Source organism: Chiloscyllium plagiosum, unplaced genomic scaffold (assembly GCF_037043375.1).
Source record: "Chiloscyllium plagiosum isolate Xiang-an unplaced genomic scaffold, Cpla_swu_hap1 HiC_scaffold_8, whole genome shotgun sequence".
Lineage (NCBI taxonomy): Eukaryota > Metazoa > Chordata > Chondrichthyes > Orectolobiformes > Hemiscylliidae > Chiloscyllium > Chiloscyllium plagiosum.
In genome coordinates, this window is record NW_028270146.1 from 17,263,492 (window position 1) to 17,289,360 (window position 25,869).

Below are 25,869 nucleotides of genomic sequence, written 5' to 3' on the forward strand. Positions count from 1 at the left end.
ACTGTACTGGAAGAGCTTGGCTAGGGGAGCAGCATGTTCTGGAGCACGCCTTCAGTACTACTGCCGGAATGATATCAGGGCCCATTACCTTTGCAGTAACCAGTGCATTCAGTCGTTTCTTGATATCACGTGGAGTGAATCAAATTGGCTGGAGACTGGTATCTGTGATGCTGGGGACCACCGGAGGAGCCCAAGATGGAACAGCCACTCGGCACTTCAGAATGAAGATATTTTTGAATGTATCAGCTTTATCTTTTGCACTGATGTGCTGAGCTCCTCCATCATTGATGATGGGGATATTCGTGGAGTCTCCTCCTCCAGTGAATTGTTTAATTGTCCACCACCATTCATGGCTGGATGTGGAATGACTGCAGAGCTTCAATGTGATCTGTTGGTTGTGGGATCGCTTAGCTCTGTTAATCACTTGCTGTTTAAGCCATTGGCATGCAAGTGGTCCTGTTTGGTACCTTCACCAGGTTAACACCTCATTTTTAGGTGCTCCTGGCATGCCCTCCTGCACTCTCCATTGAACCAGGGTTGATCCCCTGGCTTGATGGTAATGGTTGAGTGGGGATATGCCAGTCCATGAGGTTACAGATTGTTCTGGAGTACAATTCTGCTGTTGTCGATGGCCCACAGCACCTCATGGATGCCCAGTCTTGAGCTGCTAGATCAGTTTGAAGTCTGTCCCATTTCGCACAGTGATATTGCCACACAGCACAATGGAGGTTATTCTCAATGTGAAGGTGGGACTTTGTCTCCACAAGGACTGTGCAGTGGTCACTTTTACCTATATTGTCATGGACAGATGCTTCTGCAGCCAGCAGATTGGTAAGGATGAGGTCGAGTATGTTTTTACCTTTTACTGGTTCCCTCACCATCTGCCCCAGACCCAGTCTGGCAGTTATATCCTTTAGGACCCAACCAGCTCGAACAGTAATGCTGCTGCCAAGCCACCCTTGATGGTGGACAGTGAAATCCCCCACCCAGAGTACGTTTTGCACCCTTGCCAGCCTCAGTGTTTCCTCTAAGTGTTGTTCAACATTGAGGAGCACTGATTCATCGGCCGAAGGAGGATGGTACGTGGTAATCAGTAAGAGGTTTCCTTGCCCATGTTTAACCTGAAGCCATGAAACTTCACTGGGTCCAGACTCGATGTCAAGGCCTGCCAGGGCAACTCCCTCCAACTGTATCCCACTGTGCCACCACCTCTGCTGGGTCTATCCTGCCGGTGGGACAGGACATATCCAGGGATGGTAATGGTGGTGTCTGGGGTGTTATCTGTAAGGTATGATTCTGTAAGAATGACTATGCTGGGCTGTTGCTTGACTAGTCTGTGAGACAACACTCCCAATTTTGGGACTAGCCCCCAGGTGTTGGTAGGGAGGACTCTGCATAGTCAAAAGGGCTGTTTGTGTTTTTGCCATGGTCATTTTCGGTTCCGAGGTCAATGCTAGGTGGTCCATCCAGTCTCATTTCTTTGTTGTGACTTCCGAGCGATTGATACAATTGAGTGGCTTGCTAGGCCATTCAGAGGGCAGCTGAGAGTCAACCACATTGCTATGGCTCTGGAGTCATATGGAGGCCAGATCAGGTAAGGATGGCAGATTTCCCTCCCGAAAGAACATCAGTGAATTAGATGGGTTTTTCCGACAATTGACAATGGTTTCATGGTCATCAGTCGATCCTAAATTCCAGATTTTTAAAAATTTAATTCAAATTCCACCATGTGCCGTGACAGGATTTAAATCCAGGTCCCCATAATATTATACTGGCTTTCTGGATTAATTGTCGAGCAAATAAGATGCGACGAGGAACAACCCTGTAATTGTTTTGATATTCTGTTGGTCTTATATATTTTCTAATCAACCTGTGTAGGAATATTTACTGAAGACAACAAATGCTGGAGATCACAGCAGGTCAGGCAGCATCCATGGAGAGACAGCGAGCTAATGTTTCAAGTCTAGATGACTCTTCATCACAGCACGTTGAAGCTCCAATGAACAGTCATCTACACTCGAAATGTTAGCTGGCTGTCTTTCCACAGATGCTGCCTGAACCGTTGTGACCTCCAGCATTTATTGTTTTCAGTACAGATTGCAGTAATTTGCTCCGACTTGCTCAGGTCCATAATTACATATCTCTGGAGCTGGGAGAACTTGAAGCTGGGCCTCCTGGCTCAGAGATAGGGACAGTACCACTGCAAAACAAGAACACTTCTGTACGTTTACTTAATGTCTTTTTTCTAAACTTTACCCATTTATCTCATGATTCTTTGCTCTGCTTGGCTCCCGCTGAAACCCCTGACTGTTTGCGGGTTATACTCCATTGTTGTACATTCTTGTATGGCTGCTGCTGCTATGATTTCTACAAAGACACCTCATCCAAAATCAAATACGTCTTAAATTACAGTCAACCTGAAAATTGGGAATTTGCTGATAAATAATGCTTTTTTTTGCTGAAAATTAAAACAAAGGTTCTTGCGACAGTGTCATGCTCTGAAACCCCTCTGAAAGAATGTTGCTGCAAAGGCTGACAGGGGAATGAAATTGGCTCTGTACACAGTAAAATTCTAATTTGCAGAATGTTTCAGTAGTTGCAGAGAAACAAAGTGTCTTACTTTTTCACATGTGACTACAAATAGCATTGCCTAAGGGAAACTGGAGCATTTAAGGTGCCTCTCACAAAGAAAACAGTTCATCTGAATAATAAGCATCAAGGTTTTAATTGCTTTCTTTGCCTTGTTTAACTCTCACCTACTGCAGTGATTTTACTGAATAACTTTGGATGAAGGGATCATCAGTTCAAATCCCCTTTGACATTTTGGGGAGGAACCACTTGATCAGGTTCAACAGAATAAGCCTTTAAAAGCATTTTATCGTGGGAAAGTTTTTTGAGGAAAACAACGTTGGCCCAAGGCACAGAAGCCACCAATGATGGTAATTCATTTGTTTTAGGATGTCCAAGAGGCATTTTCCTCATATACCGACATACATCCTGATTTACCTTTACGTTTTGGTACTTTTTGCAAATTGTCCTGATGAGAGCAGGGCAAAGGCCTTTGATAAAATGAGTCTTCTTTCAGCAACGTTCAAGTATTGGTCTGAAGAAAGCAGCTGAGGCCAAAACATTGAACGCTTCAAGAAGGAGTTCAATATAGTTCTTAGGGCTAAAGGGATTGTACGGTATGAGGAGAAAGTAAGAGCAGGGGACTGAGTTGAATGATCAGCCAGTGTTTTTTATGCACTTTTTTTATTCACGAGTGGGACACGATATTGTTGGCAGGCCAGCACTTTATTGCCTGTCCCTAGCTGCCCATGAGAAGTTGGTACTGAGTTGCCTTCTTGAATTGCTGCAGTCCATGTGCTGTAGGTAGACTCATAATGCTGTTAGGGAGTGAATTCCAGGATTTTTGACCCAGTGACAGTGAAAGAATGGGGACACATTTGCAAGTCAGGATGGTGAATGGCTTGGAGGGAAACTTCTGGATGATAGTTTTCCTATGTATCTGCTGCCCTTGTCCTTTAAACGAAAATGGTCATGCATTTGGAAGGTGCTGCCTAAGGATCTTTAGTGAATTTCTGCAGTGCATCTTATAGATAGTACACACTGCTATCACTGAGCATTGTTGGTGGAGGGAGTGGATGTTTGTGGATGTGAGGTCAATCAAAGGGGGCTGCTTTGTCTTGAATGGTGTCAAGCTTCCTGAGTGTTGTTAAAGCTGCTCACATTGAGAATATCCACCCATATTTCTATGTTTGCCAAGTGTTAAGTGTACCAAGTTACCAGTCTTAAGCGATTATAACCTCTTACAGAGTCATACAGCACAGAAACAGACCCTTCGGCCTAACCAGTCCATGCCGTACATAATCCCAAACTCAGCTCATGCCTTCTAACCTTTCCTATTCCTGTACTTATCCAAATGTTTTTTATCTTCCCATTTTGTATGTTTCTGTGTTACCAAATGACAAAACAATAAATAATAGTTTTGTCTGACTTAAACTTTTCCAGAATGGTTTTGAGGAATGGAACATTTGTGGTAAATATTCTCCAAGTCGTGGAGATTTCTTAGACCTTTAAAAATGATAGACCGGACCTGGACGTGAAAACTACAACCAATCCCATTTCTGGTCATAAAGGGGAAAAGAGCAGGACGTGAACCCTCACGTGAGGGGATCTCAATTTCAGCAGGCTCATTTGAATCCGGTGTTGCGAGGAAATTTCCTGACTCGAGCGAGCTGCCCCAGGAGGGAAAATCCAGCGCATATTGTTGCACACACAAGGCAGCTCTCAAAATATGCAGTGTGTGAATGACCCGAGATGTCCATGGAAAGTTAATCATGAGGACAACCTCCGAAAACAGAGTGACAGAATAGGTGAGAAATCTGCTCACAGGCTGGATGTTGCCCACAGGTTTGAGTCATAATCCAAGACCAAAGCTGCCTATGGGTGGTTGGGCCTCTGGCAGAGCTAGGGCCAGGTTGGGTTGTGGGTGGGGGGGGGGAGGATTGGGGAAGAGAAAGTTGTGAACACAGCCCGTTCCATCATGCAAGCCAATCATCCATTCATGACTCCATCTACACTTCTCATTACCTTGGCAAGGCAGCCAACATCATCAAAGACCCCTTCCATCCTGGTTATAATCTTTTTCAACCTCTTCCTAGAGGCAGAAGATACAAAATCTTAAACACACTCATCAACAGATTCAAGAACAGCTTCTTCCCGCCGTTATTAGACTGCTGAATGAACCTCTCAAATTTTTATGTACCTGTGACAATAATAAATCAAATTAAAAGAAAAAGAGTCTCTAAGGAACAAATAAGCTGTGACCTCAACATAGAAAGTAAGAGTAGGAAGAGGCTATTCAGCCCTTCCAACTCATTTCCTGCTTAATCTGCGGAAGTTGCATTTTGAGTAATGCTTTTATGTGATAGAAGATTGTGTCAGTTGCTTCAAAAATACCTTGTTTGCTCATTTTTTTCTGCTGTATTCTTAAGAATTCATGCTTCCCTTGTGTGCTGTGCTTTATGTCCAATGGAGGGTTGGTAATTGTTGAGAATAATGATGCACATTTCTGACTCTCCAATTCTGCTGTCAGTCCAAGTACCTGATATGTCAACCCAAATAAAAAGCTCTTGACATTACAGGATGGTATCACCTCATCAATAAGTTTGCAAAAATGAGATAGCAACCCCATAAAATCCATAAGCAACCCCTGAAAATCAAACCAAAAGGTCACCCTCAAAAAAATCAAAGTAGCATCAACAGGATACAAAACACTAAAAACCAAATCTCAGACCTGGTGATCAGAATGAGAAAGCAACTGAATATGCTGGCCGCATAAAAAAAAAAATAATAGAGTCCTTTCCCAGGTTAGATTTCTTGCTGTGGGAGAATACTGGTTGTGCAGATTTAACTATTTGTTGCGTAAAATGCATATAGACTTTCAGATCTATACAAAGCCATTTGTTTGGAAAATAACTGGTATGTGTACCAGCCATAAAGTAGAGGATAAAAATATATATATTTGAATGCAGTCATGGAATGGAAATGAAATGGACTACTCACACCTTGAAGATACGTGGATTCTGGGTCACTTGCAATTTCCAGGCAGGAATCCCAATGAGACTGTTTTACTTGCTGAGTCTCCTACAAAAACACCTTCCACCATTTCTACCTTCAAAGCTTCTACCACCACAAGAGCCAAAGCTAGTGGATGCACAAGAACATCGACACTACAGTTTCCTTTCCAAACCCCACCCATCTCCCTAAATTGGAACTATGTCATCACTCTTCCACTGTCGCTAAGTCAAAATCCCTCCCTAACAGCACTGTAGGTGCAGCTGGATTGCAACAGTACAAATCGACAGCTCATCGTTATCTCCTCAATACCAATTAGGGATGGGCGAGCGATGTTAACCTTACCAGTAACACTCAGGTCCCATGAGTAACCTTTTTAAGATGTTGCAGATTGTGTTATACGTGGTTTGATGGAAAATCGAGTAGAACCTTTTCCAGCAATGAACATTCAGTCACCCTCAATGGCCCAGATACAGGTAAGATTATCATAAATTATCTCTAATCCTTTGATTTACTGCTTTTACATTGCTCGTGAAAGGGCTACACCTATTTATTTGTTTTGTGACTGCAGAAACCTTCAGCATTTTGTTACCCATTCAGCCATTTAAGGCATGCAGATAATTACTACAGCACAGTCAAATGCCATTAAACTTTCATCTGATGAAGAACACAGTGAATTTTCAGTGACACAGCTTACTAGTGGTGTGATTAGCACCACATAACAGAATTTCAAAATCGAGATCCATCGGTTTGGTATCCAATAACTTTTCTGTATGGAAGAGTTGAACAGACAAAGGAGATTAGAACTTTGCACATTTTACTGGTTTTTGTTAATGATATTTGACTGCGGGGTTATTGTAACTCAGATCTTTGGCATATTCAGAAAGTTAACCTCTGCAGTCTTTTCCCCAGTGTATCTAAGGACACAACAACAGACATATTAAGCAATTCTTTTAAACATGATAAAAGCATTAAGAAACAAAATGAAACTTGAACAATGACTTACTGGAGTTACAGTTAATCCTGATACAGTCTAGACGGGGAAGAATAAATGAAAGATGAAATCGTATCCTTCAAGGTAACAGCTGCAGACATCCAATAACAATAAGTCCACCCTTCCGGGGACAGACACACGCAAGGAGGTGGCCATTTTACTTCACCCTTCATATGACATAGACATCAACGATCTTCATACAATGAGACTCAAACATAGATTTGTACCCTCCATACAACAGAATTCTCACTGCAATTTTGCACATGATGCTATACTTATTTTCTAGCCCCACTGCAGTAGCAGAAGCTTATGTCTCTCCAGGGAAAAAAAATGAACAACGTTTTTTCAACATTTGTTTGCACGCTCTTCACCTGCACCCCCCTCCCGCCCACCCACACACCCCTTCAGCTTCCCCCCACCACCTCTAGCTATAAAATGGCCACTTGCAAACAGCTAACCAAATGAACATCCAAACCGAGATTTCGTGGAGATCGTTTCAATTGTCAGTATCAAAGGTGACTGGCTCAACCATTTCACAAACTCATGACCAACTAGCCTGCCAAATACGGACTAAGGAAGCTGTCGAAGAGAGCATTTAGCAAGAAGATGGGTGAGCAGTGTTCTGGCAGGGCCAGTAATCTTTGAAAGGTCTAGCCGGTTTCTCAAGGACTTTGTTGTGTTGAAAGTGTTAAGTACACGAGAAAGCAAATATGAGAATTATGCCAATCTTTCTAAAATCTTACTTGCAGATCAAAGTCAGAAGTTAAGAGCAGTAGATTGTTGTTTCAGATTGTTATGTCCAGCAGAAGTATTGATACAGGTGAGATGCTTTCATTGATTATCAAATGGATTACCACCACTTTTATTTTCGTAAGAGAATGATCTTTGTCATTCCTTACACTCAATTTTGAAGCATTTCTTAATCCAATTAAAGTTGTTGAACCTGTACTTCCCTCACTTTTGTTGTTTTCGATGGACAGGTATTTTTGTTTTGCAAACTTGGTTAAGCGTCATTATTGATTTTCATGAAGCATTATGAATTTCAATAATATGTATTAAGTCTATCTCACTTCCAGCTCCCAAAATTTGGACTCTGCTGAGAAATCCTTGAGAAACAACAAGGAGGAAAGCTACATCAACAATCTGGGTTCGGTTTCATGTGGCCAGGTTTGTCATGTGTCGTCAACCGCAACAGAAAAGTGGGTGCAAACAGCCGCGGACCATTCGGCACAATCACCATACAGAGGCCGTGATACCTTTTGGGAGTGGGGGCTACGTAACTTTCCTTCATCATTGTATGCCCCTATCTGAAACCCAACTGTTCAACAACAATGATAAACGAGCGCTGTTCCTTAAACTCAAAATGTTCCGTGTGTGTGCAGGGAGTTATGATGGGCTCCCAGGTGCTATGAGGTGCAGGTACCTGAGCAGAAGTTGGATATCACTGGTGATTATGGAACTCCATCAGATTTGTCGGATTTTAAAGCAATTATGGTGTTAGCATTTCCAAACTCAGAGAATAAAGCATTCTTTATTATACCAGCAACTTCAATCAAGCGAAATGATATCACATACTTGGATTCCTATTTAATTATGAGATTTAAGGACAGCTGTTTTTATTCTTTGTGACTTTTCTGTCAGCCATTAAGTACCTGTTTTTGCAAGATTCCCAGTGGTTCAGTTGGTAGATGGACAAATATGGTAGTGATTTACATAAGTGCATGTTTTGCAAAGTTTAATCTTGCATGCTGAATTCAGTGATTTCAAACTGGGTGTCAACAGGGAGGTCTTAGAGTTAAGTTCAATGCTCACAACAGAAATGTAAAGGATGGGAAGGGACAGAGCACACTTGTTCAGGGTGATTGTTTCTGATCACTTGCCTGGGATGGATCACCTGAGGAACCTCGGTGACTGGATGAGACAGAAGTGACTGGTGCTCAGGAACTGACCACATGAGAAAGGGAGCAATGTTCACAATGGCTGAGATCTTGAGAGGTGGAGATATGCAAAGGGAAATCTTTCATTTCTTGTTTCGTCAATCAAATTCTTGGAATACAAAGACCTCCCGATCCTGAATTTTTGGATCTGATGGACCCTGAATGCAAGGAGCTGTGACAGTGATGAGGAAAAGGACAATTATTAACATTGCATTGACAGAAGACTGTCTGGCTGGCTAAATCTGAAAGCCTGGGCTCCTTCTCAAGGACACAGGCATTTATTACTGCACTCTGTAAATCATTCCAAGTTTAACATTTGGAGCCTTGACCTGACCACAAAGTGTGTCCAATTCTCAGTCAGATCAAACAAACAATCATGTGCCTGATGGAAACGAACAGACAACTACAAAGGAAATTAAAAATTGGTTCAGAATTAATTTCAGTAGCCATGCTGAATGGATAAATGAATTTTGAAAGAATTATTTATTACAGAGAGCCAAATAGAGATTTTATAGTGAAAAATGTGATCAGATGTGGCCTAACATTTGACTCCTTAGACTCGCTTTGAGACTCAATGCTACATATTTCCACTCCAGTCCCATGAAATAAGCTAAGCAATTATTTTCATCTATTTAAACGAGCCCTTAACTGCTTCAGAAGCTGCACTGATCTACAGTGCAGGTGATGGGAACCTTGATCGAAGATCCAGTAGACACTGAAGTTCTTCTCCTTAAAAGCTCCAGCAACCTGTATTATAAAGTAACATGCTTAGGGACTACCTCGCACGGTTGCCGGAGCTAACAGCGGTGGAGTTTGGTGCCTGGGGTGGGTCTGTGGTAAGCCTACAGCGAAGGCAGATGGGACATTGGCTGCTGCAGTTTCTGATGCTCAGTGCAGGTCATTGCCTGCGGTGGACCCGAAGTGGGGCTGTGTCCTTTCTAAGATATAAGGCTGAGTTCAGCATGGTCTGGTGATGAGGTTCTGTGCTGTATATCTTTACCATTCTATGAGGTTCCGGCGCAGTCTGGAGGCAAGGTCGGCACAGTCTCGCAAGGGTGGGGGAAGGAGGGGTCTTGGTGCAGTCTGGAGGGAAGGACCCAGTGCGTCTAGAGAGGAGGTCTCGGTGTAGTATGGAGAGGAGGTCTTGGTGCGGTCTGGAGGGGCAATGTCGTTGTGGTCTGGAAGGGAGGACCTAGTTACTCTGGAGAGGAGGTCTCAGTACAGTCTGGACGGGTTCTCAGTACAGTCTGGAGGGAAGGTCTCAGTGCGGTCTGGGCGGGGACCTCAGTGTGGTCTGGGCAGGGGGTCTCAGTACGGTCTGGATATAGGGTCACAGTGCGATCTAGGCAGGGGGTCTCAGTACAGTCTGGAGGGACTTTACAGTATGGTCTGGTTGGGGGTCTCAGTACAGTCTGGGCGGGGGCCTCAGTACGGTCTGGGTGGGTGTCTCAGTACAGTCTGGGTGGTGGTCTCAGTACAGTCTGGGCGGGGTCTCAGTATGGTCTGGGCAGGGGTCTCAGTGCGGTCTGGAGGGAGGGTCTCAGTGCGGTCTGGGCGGGGGTTTCAGTGTGGTCTGTGCGGGGGTCTCAGTACGATCTGGGTTGGGGTCTCAGTGCGGTCTGACTGGGGGTCTCAGTACGGTCTGGGCGGGGGTCTCAGTACGGTCTGGGCGGGGGTCTTAGTGCAGTCTGGAGGGAGGGTCTCAGTACGGTCTGGAGGGAGGGTCTCAGTGCAGTCTGGGCAGGGGGTCTCAGTACAGTCTGGGCGGGGGCCTCAGTACGGTCTGGGCGGGAGTCTCAGTACGGTCTGGGCGGGAGTCTCAATACGGTCTGGGCGGGGTCTCAGTATGGTTTGGGCGGGGGTCTCAGTGCGGTCTGGAGGGAGGGTCTCAATACGGTCTGGGTGGGGGTCTCAGTACAGTCTGGGTGGGGGTCTCAGTACGGTCTGGGCGGGGGGTCTCAGTACAGTCTGGGTGTGGGTCTCAGTGCGGCCTGTGCGGGGGTCTCAATCCGGTCTGGGCGGATGTCTCAGGGCGGTCTGGGCGGGTGTCTCAGGGCGGTCTGGGCGGGTGTCTCAGTGCGGTCTGGGCGGGTGTCTCAGTGCGGTCTGGGCGGGGGTCTCAGTGCGGTCTGGGCGGGGGTCTCGTTACAGTCTGGAGAGGAGTGTGTTGGTGCAGTCTGCTTGAAGGACTGTAATGCTGATCGTTTAATTCTTAATTTCTTTCTAATATAGTCCTATGACACTGTACCTATGTAGCTTTGTACCTGAGATGGTGCCATAAGTGCTGACTTGTGAACTTTTCACTGCACTCATGTGAGTACATGTGACAATAAAGCCAACTCTAATTCTGATGGTAATCTTGACAAATACCCTGATGATTGGGAAGGCAGCTGACAACATACCACATGGCAAGAGATAAAAGGGTTCAATTGCTTGTTTTGACTCCAGTCTGAATGGGAATGGATTCTTGACCCTGCCTGAACGTGACACATTTTCTGGAATCAGACAGGCGCTCACTCAGGCCCAGTTTTACGAAGGTTTTCAGATGTAAGTCTATGTCAGCCAATGGTAGGTGCAACATGGCCTGTTGCTGGTCCAGCAAAAACATGATTGGCCACTTCAACATGGCCTGAAGGAAAAAAAAGGTTCATTAAAGTTTTTGTCGACCTTATGCCGAAAAGGTTAGGTGTTTTGTGGCACCTTGTGGTGGACTTATTTGACACTCTCTGCATTCAGGAATTTCAGCTCCTTACCACTATTGTCCTTGATGGTCTTGGGGAGCAACAGTAACTGGGATGGGGGAAGGGGAGTGGAAGGAAACAGGCTGTGTCCGCCAACACCAACGACAGTGGGGAAGTGGGGAGAGGACATTGTGGGTGAGAGCAAGCATTCTGTCCAGAATTGTGTTATATTTTCCCCTTCTATCCTTTAGAGATCGTGAAGGTGTGGTGATGAAACAAAATGCTCCTGATGTTTTAAAGATATTATTGATTGAAATAATTTGATACATGCAATAAGTTAATTAACCTATTTTGTGTAAATACCTCAACTTGGCTTAAATGCATTTATTTTATAAACAGAATTAACTGACCTGAATCAATGTTGTCAGAGACAGTGAAGTTAATTGTACTTGCAAGCAAATTCGTGGAGGGACAGTAGGTGAACTGGTTTTAGAGTTGAAATGTTTGTCAATGGATTATCCATGCCAAGTAGCACTCTCCTTCATCTCCATGGATATCTCCTTATGTTCTACGGAGGTCCCTTCGCCAGAAAAGTAGGCAATAAGGAAATGTTGAAATCTGCGCAAAGACTTCACTGTAACTGAAATCTGGACTTTGTGTGTCCACATATCTTCCATTGATTTGGTTTTTGTATCTCATTGAGAACAGAATACTCTTAGGTTTCAGAGTCAACTTGGCTTTATTCGCAAGGCAACTACCAATGACCAATCTTGTCTTACCTTTAGCTTAAAAGTAAATGAGAAATGCAAAGTCTAGGTGCCTAAACTGGCAGACTTGAATTGCTACTCCCAATTTACACTTGACATCAACAGGAAGCATTCAGTTTATGTCGCACAGTGATCACTAGATAGCAGAACCACTATAATGGATACAATGATGAAGGAAAGCTTTGATAGGATTAAACATTGACTGACGGTACTGGGACTCATTGAAAATTAGTAGGTTCAGTAAGACTCCTCTTCTGGGGTGGGCCAGAGGAGCAACAACATCTGCATCATAAAACAATGTTAATTTCTTTTCTACTTTCTTCCCCCATTAGAAAATCAGTACAGACCTTGATTTTGTTTCGTCTTTCAAAAGTGCATCCTTTTTTTTTGTGAAATGTCCAAAATAATCCAATATGTTTTTCACAATATCAACACTTATTTGCAGCGTTGAAAAGGGTGAGGTTGAACCGTGAATTTGTATTTTAAAGAATGATGGGTCCATCTATTTGCCTAAACACATCAACACTGACCTTTCCAGCCTGATCAAATAATTAATTAACATTCTCAAAGGGGAGAGTCACTTTGTCCCCAAAGCTCTCACGAGCACATTTTTAAATTTGAAACTTTAATTTTTCCTTTATCATATGAAGCAAATGGAAATCATAAGAATTATGCAAATATATCTCTAATTACCAGCTTCCTTGCACTGGAATTTAGAATTCAGAATTAGGTTTATTAGAATTAGATTTACTGTCACATGTACTCAAGTACAGAGTACAGTGAAAAGTTTACAAAAGCCAAATTTCAGAACAAATGGTGTTAGTGAACATGCGAACTATGTTTTACCTCTCATCAACATGTTCAAGGATGTCATTGCACACCTCTGGAGCTGAGGAGGGATGGGAAATTGAACACTGGGACTTACGGTCCAGAGGTAGGGACATTACTGCTGCACCTCAAGAGGACCGTCTCAGTGGAGATTTGAAGCAGCTGTTACAACAACAACAAAAAAAAAGCTGATGCACAATTGAACTCTCCTTCGATGTCCACTCTGGTTGAATTGTTTTGATGTGGAGAGCAGATATTGAGGTTCCAAATTTTGTTGGGGGAGGGGTGGTCGGATTTTGTGTGAGGAAGTGACACGAGGGAAGGCGCTCAAGGTGAGGTAATGCGAGCCAGCTGCAGGTTAGGTTAGTGCACTCTGTTCTCAGGGCTGTTTGCCAAGCGGGCCGCAGGCTTCAGGCCTTTGAAGGGTTGATAGCCATCTTTTGACTGATGACTCATGAAGCAATTTGGAAAACAAAAATTCAAGCGACAACTTAAAAGAAGCAATTACGTTTTATAAAACTACAAAATTTTACTCAAATGAAGAACGAACACCACTATAAAAAAACACGCACATTTACAAAATATTCCTTAAAACAGTTTCATATACGTATGAAACCCACCTGAGTAGGTCACAGCTCTTTCTTTTAAAAGAAGGAATTGTTATGGGAGCCCCATTACATTTGAGTGATTTCACCACGTCTCTGTAAGTATTTTACTAAAGAGTAGCTGTGACCTACTTGGCAGTGCTGACAGATATGGTTGCAAAAAACATGGTAGTTGCTCAAAAGATGGTCCATTTAAACATGGATTTCAAATCCAACATTTCATAGTCATCTCATATTGGAGAATAATTCCATGCACGCTTTGCACAATACTCAAACGACTGACTAATTAACTTTTACTGTTGTCGCGAAGTAGGTGCAGGATAAATTAAGATCAAGTATTTACTGCACCGAAATAATTGTGGGTAGTTTCACAACTGCGAGGAAAACAAGGACACAAGAGACGAGCTGGGTTCAGCCACACGGCGTGACGTCATACAATACCTAAGTTGACTGTCAGCTTTACACGGCCTCCGTCCAGTTCCAAGCGCAGTGTATCTGCTGAGTCCCTCGAGGTCGTAGCCACGAGCAAGCCGTAAGCTCGCTGGGACATGAATCGGAGAGAGACATCTTCAGCTTCCGTGTGCATTACCCAGGGCATGACTATCTTCAGGTACATGCTGCCATCGTAGCTCAGGATGGATGCCTCTGCAGAGACAGAAATGAAAATGGCTTTCAGTTAACGTAATTGGGCTTCCCCCCATCTGAGGGGATGTCAATTTCTTGTCTTTCAAGCTAAAAGAATTTACAATTTTTTAAACAAAAAGGTACTCCCCACTGTAGTGATTGTAACGAGGTCAGCAGGGAAGACCTTATAGAATATGAGTTCCCTGAAGAGAGTTTATAGTCTTAGGGTAAGGAGCAGCAAATTTAAAACAGAGTTGAGGAGAAACTGCTTCTCCCACAGGGTTTTAAATCTGTGGAATTCACTACCCCAAATTGTGACGGATGCTGGGACAGTGAGTAAATTTAAGGAGGAGTTAGACAGATTTTTAGTTGGGAATGGGTTGAAGGGTTATGGAGAGAAGACAGGAAAATGAAGGTGAGGAGCATATCAATGATCGAATGGAGGAGCAGATGTGATGGGCTGAATAGCCTAATTCTGCTCCTATATCTTATAAACTTATGATTGGGGCTGTTAATCTGGTCCAATCAGCGAGCCCAATCTGACAGATATAAACAGGAATGTAGGTGGGTAGGGGCGGGCTGCCTTAGAATGATCAGAAGGTGGGAGGGGTGTGGGCTTGCTGGGTCTGTATTGTCTGCACTTTTGTATGTAACAGTATTGTCTAATGTACAAATGTCATTGTCACTGTCTTGTCATATGTGGAACTGGGATTTGAGGTTTGTCCTCATCTCCCTGTAAAGTGGTTGAATGGTAGGGTTTGGGGCCTAGCTTTGCTGCTCCTCTCCCTTGTAAAATTGCTGTCTCTTGTGTACAGCTGTAAATGTTTTTTGTAAACTGTTTTGTAATTTGTTTAATAAAATAAAATAAACAGGAATGTCAGAGCTTCTGTTCACTGAGCAAGGTGAGTCAGTATCATGTATTATGTATGTCTAAATAAAGGGTGATTTGGTGATGAAATATTTTATGGAGTTATGTCACCCATGAATGATGTTTCATAGCAGGATGAGATTGCAACACCCAAGAAAAGCTTATGACCCATGCATGTTTATTCTCCTTTTCACATTCAACGTAACAAGGGAGCATTGTGCGTCTATGGGTTTTTGTTCTGAAAGACTAGACTGCCAGGTGGCTCATGTCCAAATTCTGCACAACAATCAATGAGGAAGAGGACCAATTTCACAGAGTCCTCTTCCTCACTGATTGTGGTACAGTGGTCTGGGTTGGACCAGCACGCTGAAGAGGTCAATTACTGTTTATTTTATATTTCAGGTCTATGCAGAGATGATACAAGTTTTAGTGTGTATAAATTATTTGATTCACAGAGCTTTAAAATATCTGCTCCATGCTGCTACTCTGGCTTCCAATTTTTAAGAAGGCAAATGTTACATTAGCCTTCATTGCAAGAAGGCTTGAGTACAGAAGCAAGGATCTCTTGCTGCGATTCTACAGGGCTTTGCTGAAATTATATCTGGAGTAGCATGTGCAGTTTTAATCTCCTTATCTAAGAGAAGATGTACTTTCCTTACAGGGAGTGCAGTGAAAGTTCACTGGACTAATTCCAGTGATGGTAGGTTTGTCGTATGAAGAGAGATTGGGTTGATTGGGCCTGGATTCACTTGAGTTCAGAAGACTGAGAGGGCATCTCATTGCAACATATATAATTCTGACATGGCTGCCCAGATTGGACTCAAAGATGATGTGACTACTGGCCCGGAGAGTCCAAGATAAGGAATCACACTCTCAGGACACAGGATAGAAATGAACAGAATGAAAAGATGAGAAATTTCTTCAGCCTCTGACATTGTCTTTGTGAAGGCAAAATCATTGAATATGTTTAAGAAAGAAATAGGTTTCTCGACACTGAAGCTGTTAAGGGATTTGGAAAGAGACCAGGAGTATGGTATTGATACAGAACATCAGCCATGTTGAAAGGTGGTACAGCCACAATGGGCTGAATGGTCTATTTCAAAATGAGTCAGTCCGCTCTGACTTTATATGTATCTACAGATGTCTTTACCTTACTCCAAGTCCACACCCAGACTTAATCAATCAAGCACAGTGGGCATCAATACTGGACAGGTACAAATAAACAAATACAGCATTGTGGTTCTGGTTAGTGTGGTGGTGGGAGGATTTGAAGCAGTGAGAGGGAAGGTGTTCAAGGTGAGGTAATGCGTGCTAGCATCAGGTTAGGTTAGTGCACTCTGTTCTCAGGGCTGTTTGCCAAGCGGGCTGCAGGCTTCAGGCCTTTGAAGGGTTGATAGCCATCTTTTGACTCAAGAGTGACTCATTTTTCAAAAACAATGATGTTGCAAGTTATTTTTCAAACGCTTCATGAGTTGAGTGTGATAGAACCACAAACTTTGCTCAAATGAAGGACAATCACAACGGCAAAAATTGCACACAGAAATAATACACACACACACACGCACACACACACACGCACACACACACACGCGCACACACACACGCACACGCACACACACACACACGCGCTCACGCACGCGCACACACACACGCGCACGCGCACACACACGCGCACACACACACGCGCGCGCACACGCACGCGCACGCACGCACACGCACACGCGCACACGCACGCACACGCGCACACACACACACGCACACACACTTCTGGGTTGAAAATGGAGTCCATTCTTGAACTTGTTCACGAATTGACTTGTTGGAGCATAATGCAAGACAATATAAAATAGCCATAGAATCAAGAACAAAGAACAAAACAGCACAGAAACAGGCCCTTCAGTCCTCCAAGCCTACACTGTCACATTTCTCCCTTTCATACTAAAATTGCCTAATGCAATTCTTAATTCTTAAGCACTTAATTAATTATTTAATTAATGCTTCACAGTCAGGGAATGAGAGCTTTTACTGAGTCAGCATGCATAGGTTGGACCAAAGGGCTTGTTTCCGTGCTGTATAACTTTATTGCTCTAAAGGAAATGTTTGTATGTCAGATCTTTAAAATTACACGCCTTACGTCAGACGTTCGTAAAGAGCAATTTTCTATATGTGCAATAAAACCCATTGAAGAAGCCACAACAATTACAGTTAGAGGAAAGGGTTATGATAGGAACATAACCACTTCTGAATGATTTCAGCACGTTTCTAAGCATACATGACAATGATTACATTGCCATTCTGAGGATGATAGAAGTTAGCTGACAATTGAGCCTTGTGGTGGGTGGTGGTGGGTGGAGACAGGTTGGGGCCAGAGGAGGGAATATTGTTGGAAATTTAGTAGACATCAGGGAACACCAAATGGATAAGGTCAGAAGAAGATGAGTGGCCTGCAGCTTCATTATGGAGGTCCCCTGCTCCTCCAAACTGTGCACAATCAAGAATGTTAATTTTTAATGTTATCTACCAGCAGTACCCTCACGGCCAACACTTTAGCTACCAGATGTGATTTCATATTATAGGCTGCAGTTAGTCGTAACCAAATATTCCTCTGAATCTCTTCGAAAATGATAACATGTTGGCTTTAGCCTGGGCATCTCCTGTGTAACTGTTGTAAAAGACAGCTGGACCAAAAGGATTCACTTAAAAACTACGGAAATGTTCCAACCACAGATATATAAAAGACTGTCTCTGGGAGACGTTAGTCAGTTATTGTTCACCATGAGCTCTTAAGTTTTGTATCGTAATGTGGTCTAGGCCTTGCCACAGGTGGTGCAAGACTGATGGTTGATTTGAGCCTCTAGCTTAGTCTGGGCACTGCCTCTTGGCATCCCTGATGGCTTTGCGGAGACCTCTGAATTTCCTGTGTTGGTCTGGGCCACCTGACTTGAATGCTGCCTGCCCGGTCTTCAGTAGGGAGTGGATTTCCAGGTTCATCCAAGGTTTATGGTGGAGGAACACTCGGATTGACTTCTTTGGTGACGGTGTGGTGTACTCATCTGCTGAGTACTTGGACACGGTCCAGGCCACTGATTCCATGCAGTCCCAGAGATGGTCTTCCACAGCCTCAGACCAGTATTGTACTTCCTTTTATGAAGGCTCCTCCCATTTCAGCTTCTGCTTGTAAGCTGAGAGGAGGACCACCGTGCCGCGATGTGAATTTCCGAAATGTGTGCGGGGGATGGAGAGGGACACCTTCATGAAAGACCAGGTTGAGGTTAAATTCTGATGATAGATGGGGAAGACGGTTGTGAATGTTCAGTGGTTCAGAATGTTCGATTCTCTGGTGGGGCAGAGGATGTTTTGGTGCTAGTTTGGCAGCACCCTCTTCAAGTTGGCCCAGTTGAAGTCACTGTCCACAATGAATATGTCTCCAGAGTGTTTGTACATTTTGTCAGGGCATTCTTCACATCTGCATGGGGTGGTATGTAAACTGCTGTCAGGATGGCGGAGGTGAACTCTAGAGGTAGGTCATATTTTTTAGATTAGATTAGATTCCCTACAGTGTGGAAACAGGCCCTTTGGCCCAACATGTCCACACCGACCCTCCAAAGAGCAATCCACCCAGACCCATTTCCCTATATTTACCCCTGACTAATGCACCTAACACTACGGACAACTTAGCATGGCCAATTCATCTGACCTGCACATCTTTCGACTGCGGGAGGAAACCGGAGCACCCAGAGGAAACCCACACAGACACGGGGAGAATGTGCAAACTCCACACAGACAGTTGCCCAAGGCGGGAATTGAACCTAGGGTCCCTGGCGCTGTGAGGAAGCAGTGCTAACCACTGAGCCACCGTGCCGCCCAATGAGTGAGTATACTTTGAATATATCTGACTCAGGCATTTTAGAACTGTACATTAGTACACCTTCATGAAAGACCAGGTTGAGATTAAATTCTGAAAATTTTAGTGAGGTTTTTTGGTCTGAGAGGAAAAAAAAACTAAGAAATCACTACTGTGGAGAAAATTTGATATCTGCATGTAATATTAGCAAAGAGAGACAGGTGCCAATATAATTTGAGTATTACTAAAATGTTTAATTTTAATTAAGCATTTGCATCAATATTTGAGTAAGTTTTCTAAGTGAAAATGCGCATGAATATCCAAATCAAGTGATTATAATTTCTAAAATTATGCGTGCCTCAATTTGACTATATTGAATGTTAATGGGTGAATTAAGAGATTCATGAGAGGTGTAGATAGAGTTAATGGTCGGTGTCTTTTCCCAAGGATGGGGGATTTCAAGACTAGGAGGCACAACTTTAAGGCGAGAGGAGAAAGATTTTAAAAAAAGACATGAGTGACAACTATTTTACACAGAGGGTGGTTTGTGTGTTGATTGAACTTCCTGAGGAAATGGCGGATGTGGGTATAATTACAATGTTTAAAAGACATTTGGATAGGTACATGAATAGGAAAGGTTTGGAGGGATCTGGGCCAGGAGCAAGCAGGTGGGTCTAGTTTAGTTTGGGATTATGTTCGGTATGGGTTGGTTGTATTGAAGGGTCTGTTTCTGTGCTGTATGACTGTCTTCTAAATTCAAGCAAGTGAAAAGCCTGCTGAGAGTTCCTTTTAAAGATGGAAACTTCTAAGACATTGGGAAGAGAGATAATTAAAGTAAGACTGCTTATTCTTCAATGCAGCAGCTGGTGAAGGCAGTGAATAGCTGAGCCATAAGTATCAGAAAACTCCCAAGTTGAAGTCATGGTCATAGGGATGGCATATCACTGTAAGGCATTCTAGGTGAGGGGAGCAAGGGCTTGTAAAGGTCACAATGCCTGAATACCAGGAGGTATTGATCAGAAAGCATACCCCATTGCCTTTCACCTTACCCAAGAATGCTGAGGACATTTAAGTTGGATGACCCAGACTTATACAGGAGATCCACATATGACCTCCACAAAGATTTCAGGGATGCTAAGAGACAGGACCCAACCAAGTCAGAGGCCCAAACCTACCAACCAGACTCCCACCACTTTTGGCAAGGCCGAAACAACATTACGGGATACAAAATGAAGAACAAGATAGTGGACAAACACACATCCCTCCCTGATGCACTCGATGCTTTCTATGCTCCGGATACAGCTGTGCCCACTGACACCACTGCAAATGTCAGATCAGTCTTCCAGGGAGTCAACCCAAGGAAAGTGATGAGCCCGGTTGGAGTCCCCAGCCAAGCACTTAGATCCTGTGTGGACCAACTGACAGAGGCAGTCACCAACATCTTCAACTTCTTCCTTCGACAAGTTGAAGTTACCAATTGCTTCAAGAAGACCACCATCATCCCAGTACCAAAGAAAGCACATGCAACGTGCTTTAATGGCTACCGCCCAGTGGCTCTGACATCTATAATCATGAAGTGCTTTGAGAGGCTGATCACGGCCCAGATCAACTCCAATCTCCCAGCCTGCCTCAGTCCTCTACAATTAGAGTGCCGATGTAACTGGTCCACAGCAGACACCATAACCATAGCCCTGCACTCATCCCTGAAACATCTGGACAACCAAGACACCTACCTCAGACTCCTGCTCATTGACTATAGCTCAGCCTTTAACACCATTACTCCCTCCAGATTGATCTCACAACTCGGTCACCTTGGTCTCAGCGCCACCCTCTGCAATTGGATCCTCAGCTTCATGACCCACAGACCACAATCATAGAACATAGAGCATAGAACATTACAGCACAGTACAGGCCCTTCGTCTCTCGATGTTGCACCGACCTGTCATACCAATCTAAAGCCCATCTAACCTACACTATTCCATGTACGTCCATATGCTTGTCCAATGACGACTTAAATGCACTTTAAGTTGGCGAATCTACTACTGTTGCAGGCAAAGCATTCCATACCCTTACTACTCTCTGAGTAAAGAAACTACCTATGACATCTGTCCTATATCTATCACCCCTCAATTTAAAGCTATGCCCCCTCGTGCTTGCCGTCACCATTCTTGATTATCTTATATGTCTCAACTAAGTCACCTCTCAACCTTCATCTCTCCAACGAAAACATTCTCAAATTCCTCAGCCTTTCCTCATAAGACCTTCCCTCCATACCAGGCAACATCCTAGTAAATCTCCTCTGCACCCTTTCCAAAGTTTCCACATCCTTCTTATAATGCGGTGACCAGAACTGTACACAATACTCCAAGTGCGGCCGCACTAGAGTTTTGTACAGCTGTAGCATAACCTCATGGTTCCGGAACTCGATTCCTCAATTAATAAAAGCTAAAACACTGTATGCCTTCTTAACAATCCTGTCAACCTGGGTGGCAACTTTCAAGGATCTGTGTACCTGGACACCGAGATCTCTCTGCTCATCGACACTACCATTAGCCCAATACTTTGCATTCCGGTTACTCCGATTAAAGTGAATCACCTCACACTTGTCCGCATTAAACTCCATTTGCCACCTCTCAGCCCAGCTCTGCAGCTTATCTATGTCTCTCTGTAACCTCCAACATCCTTCGTCGCTATCCACAACTCCACTGACCTTAGTGTCATCTGTAAATTTACTAACCCATCCTTCTTCGCCCTCATCCAGGTCGTTTATAAAAATGACGAACAGCAGTGGACCCAACACCGACCCTTGCGGTACACCACTGGTAACTGGACTCCAGGACAAACATTTCCCATCAATCACCACCCTCTGTCTTCTTTCAGCAAGCCAATTACTGATCCAAACTGCTGTATCTCCCACAATCCCGTTCTTCCGCATTTTGTACAATAGCCTACTGTGGGGAGCCTTATCAAACGCCTTGCTGAAATCCATACACACCACATCAACTGGTTTACTCTCATCTACCTGTTTGGCCACCTTCTCAAAGAACTTAATAAGGTTTGCGAGACACCACCTACCTTTCACAAAACCGTGTTGACTATCCCTAATCAAATTATTCTTTTCTGGATGATTATAAATCCTATCTCTTATAATCTTTTCCAACACTTTACCAACAACTGAAGTAAGGCTCACTGGTCTATAATCACCAGGGTTGTCTCTACTCCCCTTCTTGAACAGGGGAACCACATTTGCTATCCTCCAGTCTTCTGGCATTATTCCTGTAGATAATGACGATTTAAAGATCAATGCCAAAGACTCGGCAATCTCCTCCCTGGCTTCCCAGAGGATCCTAGGATAAATCCCATCCGGCCCAGGGGACTTATCTATTTTCACACTCTGCAGGATTTCTAATACCTCTTCCTTGTGAACCTCAATCCCACCCAGTCTAGTAGCCTGTATCTCAGTATTCTCCTCGACAACATTGTCGTTTTCTAGAGTGAATAGTGTCGAAAAATATTCATTTAGTGCTTCCCCTATCTCCTCTGACTCCACACACAACTTCCCACTACTATCCTTGATTGGCCCTAATCTTACTCTCGTCATTCTTTTATTCCTTAAATACCGATAGAAAGCTTGAGGGTTTACCCTGATCCTATCCGCCAACAACTTCGCATGTCTCCTCCTGCTCTTCTGAGCGCTCTCTTTAGGTCTTTCCTGGCCACCTTGTAACCCTCAAGCGCCCTAACTGAGCCTTCACATCTCATCCTAACATAAGCCTTCTTCTTCCTCTTGACCAGCGATTCCACTTGCTTCGTAAACCACGGCTCCCGCGCTCTACAGCTTCCTTCCTGCCTGACAGGTACATGCTTATCTAGGACACTCAGGAGCTTTTCCTTCAATAAGCTCCACATTTCTAATGTGCCCATCCCCTGCAGTTTCCTTCCCCATCCTATGCTTCCTAAATCTTGCCTAATTGCATCATAATTGCCTTTCCCCCAGCTGTAACTCTTGCCCAGTGGTAAACACCTATCCCTTTCTATCACTAAAGGAAACATAACAGAATTGTGATCGCTATCACCAAAGTGCTCACCTACTTCCAAGTTTAACACCTGGCCGGGCTCATTACCCAGTTCCAAATCTAATGTGGCTTCACCCCTTGTTGGCCTGTCTACATATGTGTCAGGAAGCCCTCCTGCACACACTGGACAAAAGCTGACCCATCTATAGTACTTGTACCCAGTCAATATTTGGAAAGTTGAAGTCCCCCATGACAACTACCCTGTCTCTCTCACTTCTTTCGAGAATCATCTTTGCTATCCTTTCCTCTATATCTCTGGAACTATTTGGGGGCCTATAGAAAATTCCCAACAGGGTGACCTCTCCTTTCCTGTTTCTAACCTCAGCCCATACCATCTCAGTTGACAAGTCCCCAAATATCCTTTCTGCAACTGAAATACTGTCCTTGACCAACAATGCCACACCTCCCCTTCTTTTACCATCTTCTCTGTTCTTACTGAAACATCTAAATCCTGGAACCTGCAACAACCATTTCTGTCCCTGCTCTATCCATGTCTCCGAAATGGCCACAACATCGAAGTCCCAGGTACCAACCCATGCTGCAAGTTCACCCACCTTATTCTGGATGCTCCTGGCATTGAAGTAGACACACTTCAAACCAACTTCTTGCTTGCCGGTGCCATCTTGCATCCCTGAAACCTGATTTCAGACCTCCCTACTCTCAACCTTTTCTATACTCGGGCTACAATTTGGTTCCCATCTCCTTGCTGGATTAGTTTAAATCCACCCCAATAGCCTTAGCGAATTTCCCCCCCAGGATATCGGTACCCCTCTGGTTCAGATGAAGACCATCCTGCTTGTAGAGGTCCCATCTACCCCAGAAAGAGCCTCAATTATCCAAGAATCCAAAACCCTCCCTCCTGCACCATCCCTGTAGCCACGTGTTCAACTCCTCTCTCTCCCTATTCCTTGCCTCACGAGCACGTGGCACGGGCAACAAACCAGAGGTAACAACTCTGTTCATCCTAGCTCTAAGCTTCCATCCTCGCTCCCTGAATTTCTGCCTTAAATCCCCATCTCTCTTCCTGCCTATGTCGTTGGTACCTATGTGGACCACGACTTGGGGCTGCTCCCCCTCCCCCTTAAGGATCCCAAAAACACGATCAGAGACATCACGAGCCCTGGCACCTAGGAGGCAACACACCAACCATGAGTCTCTCTCGTCCCCACCGAACCTCCTATCTGTCCCCCTAACTATGGAGTCCCCAATGACTACTGCTCTGCTCCTCTTCCCCCTTCCCTTCTGAGCAGCAGGGACAGACTCTGTGCCAGAGCCCTGTGCCCCACTGCTTTCTCCTGGTAAGTTGTCCCCCCCAAAAGTATCCAAAATGGTATACTTATTGTTGAGGAGAATGGCCACAGGGGATCTCTGCACTGCCTGCCGGTTCCCTTCCCATCTCCTGACTGCAACCCATTTGCCTTTTTCATGTACCTGAGGAGTGACTACCCCCCTGTAACTCCTCTCAATAACCCCCTCTGCCTCCCGAATGATCCGAAGTTCATCCAGCTCTAACTCCAGTTCCCTAACATGGTTTTCGAGGAGCTGGAGTTGAGTGCACTTCCCGCAGATGTAGTCAGCAGGGACACTAGTGGTGACCCTTATCTGACACATTCTTCAGTGAAGATAGACAACTGCACTTCCCCCACGATAATACTCAACACTGGAGCTGTCCGAGGATGCATCCGAAGCCTCCTACAAAACTCCCTGTTGACCCACAACTATGGTGCCAATTCCAAATGAACGCCATCTACAGGTTCGCCGATGACACCACCATGGCAGGACGATATCCAACAGTGATGAGTCAGAATACAGGAAGGGGATAGAGGGCTCGGTGACATGGTGCAATGATATCAACCTCTCATTCAACGTCAGCAAAACTAAAGAACTGATCATTGCCTTCAGAACGAAAGGAGGAGAACACACCTCCATCTCCATCAATGGAGCTGAAGTTGAGAGGGTGGAGAGCGACAAGTTCCTAGGAGTGACGATAACCAACAATCTGTCCTGGGCTTCCCATTCGACGGTCAAGAAGTGACAACAAAACCTTTTCCTCATCAGGCGGCGCAGGAAATTTAGCATGTCCAGAAGGTCCCTCACCAACTTTTGTAGATGCACTATAGAAAGCATACTGTCTGGGAACATAATGGCCTGGTATGGCAACTGCTCTGCCCAGGACCATAAGATACTACAGAAGGTAGTGTGCACAGCCCAGACCAACACGGAAGCCAACCTCCCATTCATGGGCTCCATTTAAACTGCCCGTTGCCACGGAAAGCTGCCAACATCATCAACAACCCCTCCCACCTCACTAATGTGCATCTACAACCTCTTCCATCAGGCAGCATATGCAGAAACTTGAACACAGTCACCAGCAGGTTTAAGAACAGTTCCTTCCCTACCCTTTATTGGACTGATGAAAGGACCTCTCTAAACTTCAAATAATGGTGATCTTGCTAATGTTGATCTTGTCCAGCACATGTCCTATGTGATGTAACCTGTATGCCCTGCCTAAGCATTTTTTTTGTGCTATGAGCTGTATGTCATTGCTTACCATGATCTGCCTGTGCTGCTCATAAACAAAGCTCTTCATTGTGCTTCGGAACATGTGACAATAAATAAATCAATTCAAATCAAATAAATCAGTTATACTTTCAGGAGTAATGTGGCACAGACTAAGATACTAACTTTTAGGAGATAACAATATCTCCTACAAGGTATGTTGGGCCTTCAAGGCGACAGGATTCGAGTGCAGGAACAGGGATGTCTTGCTGCAATGGACAGGGACCTTGGTGAGACCACACCTGGAGTAGTGTATAAAGATATGTCTCTTTATCTGAGGAAGGATGTTCCGGCAATGTAAGGAGTGCAGCAAAGCTTTAACAGACTATATAGAGTCATAGAGATGTACAGCATGGAAACAGACCCTTCGGTCCATGCCGATCAGATATCCCAACCCAATCTAGTCCCACTTGCCAGCACCTGGCCCATATCCCTCCAAACCCTTCCTATTCATATACCCATCCAAATGCCTCTTAAATGTTGCAATTGTACCAGCCTCCATCATTTCC

General features: G+C 44.3%; 1 protein-coding gene across 28 annotated transcripts in view; it reads right to left on the reverse strand.

Annotated features, from left to right (window-relative positions):
- The window catches only part of LOC122553369 (neurexin-3), a 2,038,938-nt gene that overhangs the window by 1,216,002 nt on the left and 797,067 nt on the right, over positions 1 to 25,869 (reverse strand). For 24 of the 28 annotated variants that reach the window (XR_015757834.1, XR_015757833.1, XR_015757832.1 and 21 more), the window contains 2 exons: positions 13,834 to 14,037; positions 6,587 to 6,613 (listed from right to left, as the gene is read on the reverse strand). Coding sequence is in view for 23 of the 28 variants with exons in the window: in XM_087989624.1 (XP_087845750.1) it covers positions 6,587 to 6,613; positions 13,834 to 14,037 (231 nt within the window). In the remaining 5 variants the exon portion in view is untranslated. The remainder of the gene's footprint in view (positions 1 to 6,586; positions 6,614 to 13,833; positions 14,038 to 25,869) is intronic. The other 4 variants (XR_015757835.1, XM_087989625.1, XM_087989614.1 and 1 more) reach the window with 1 other exon arrangement.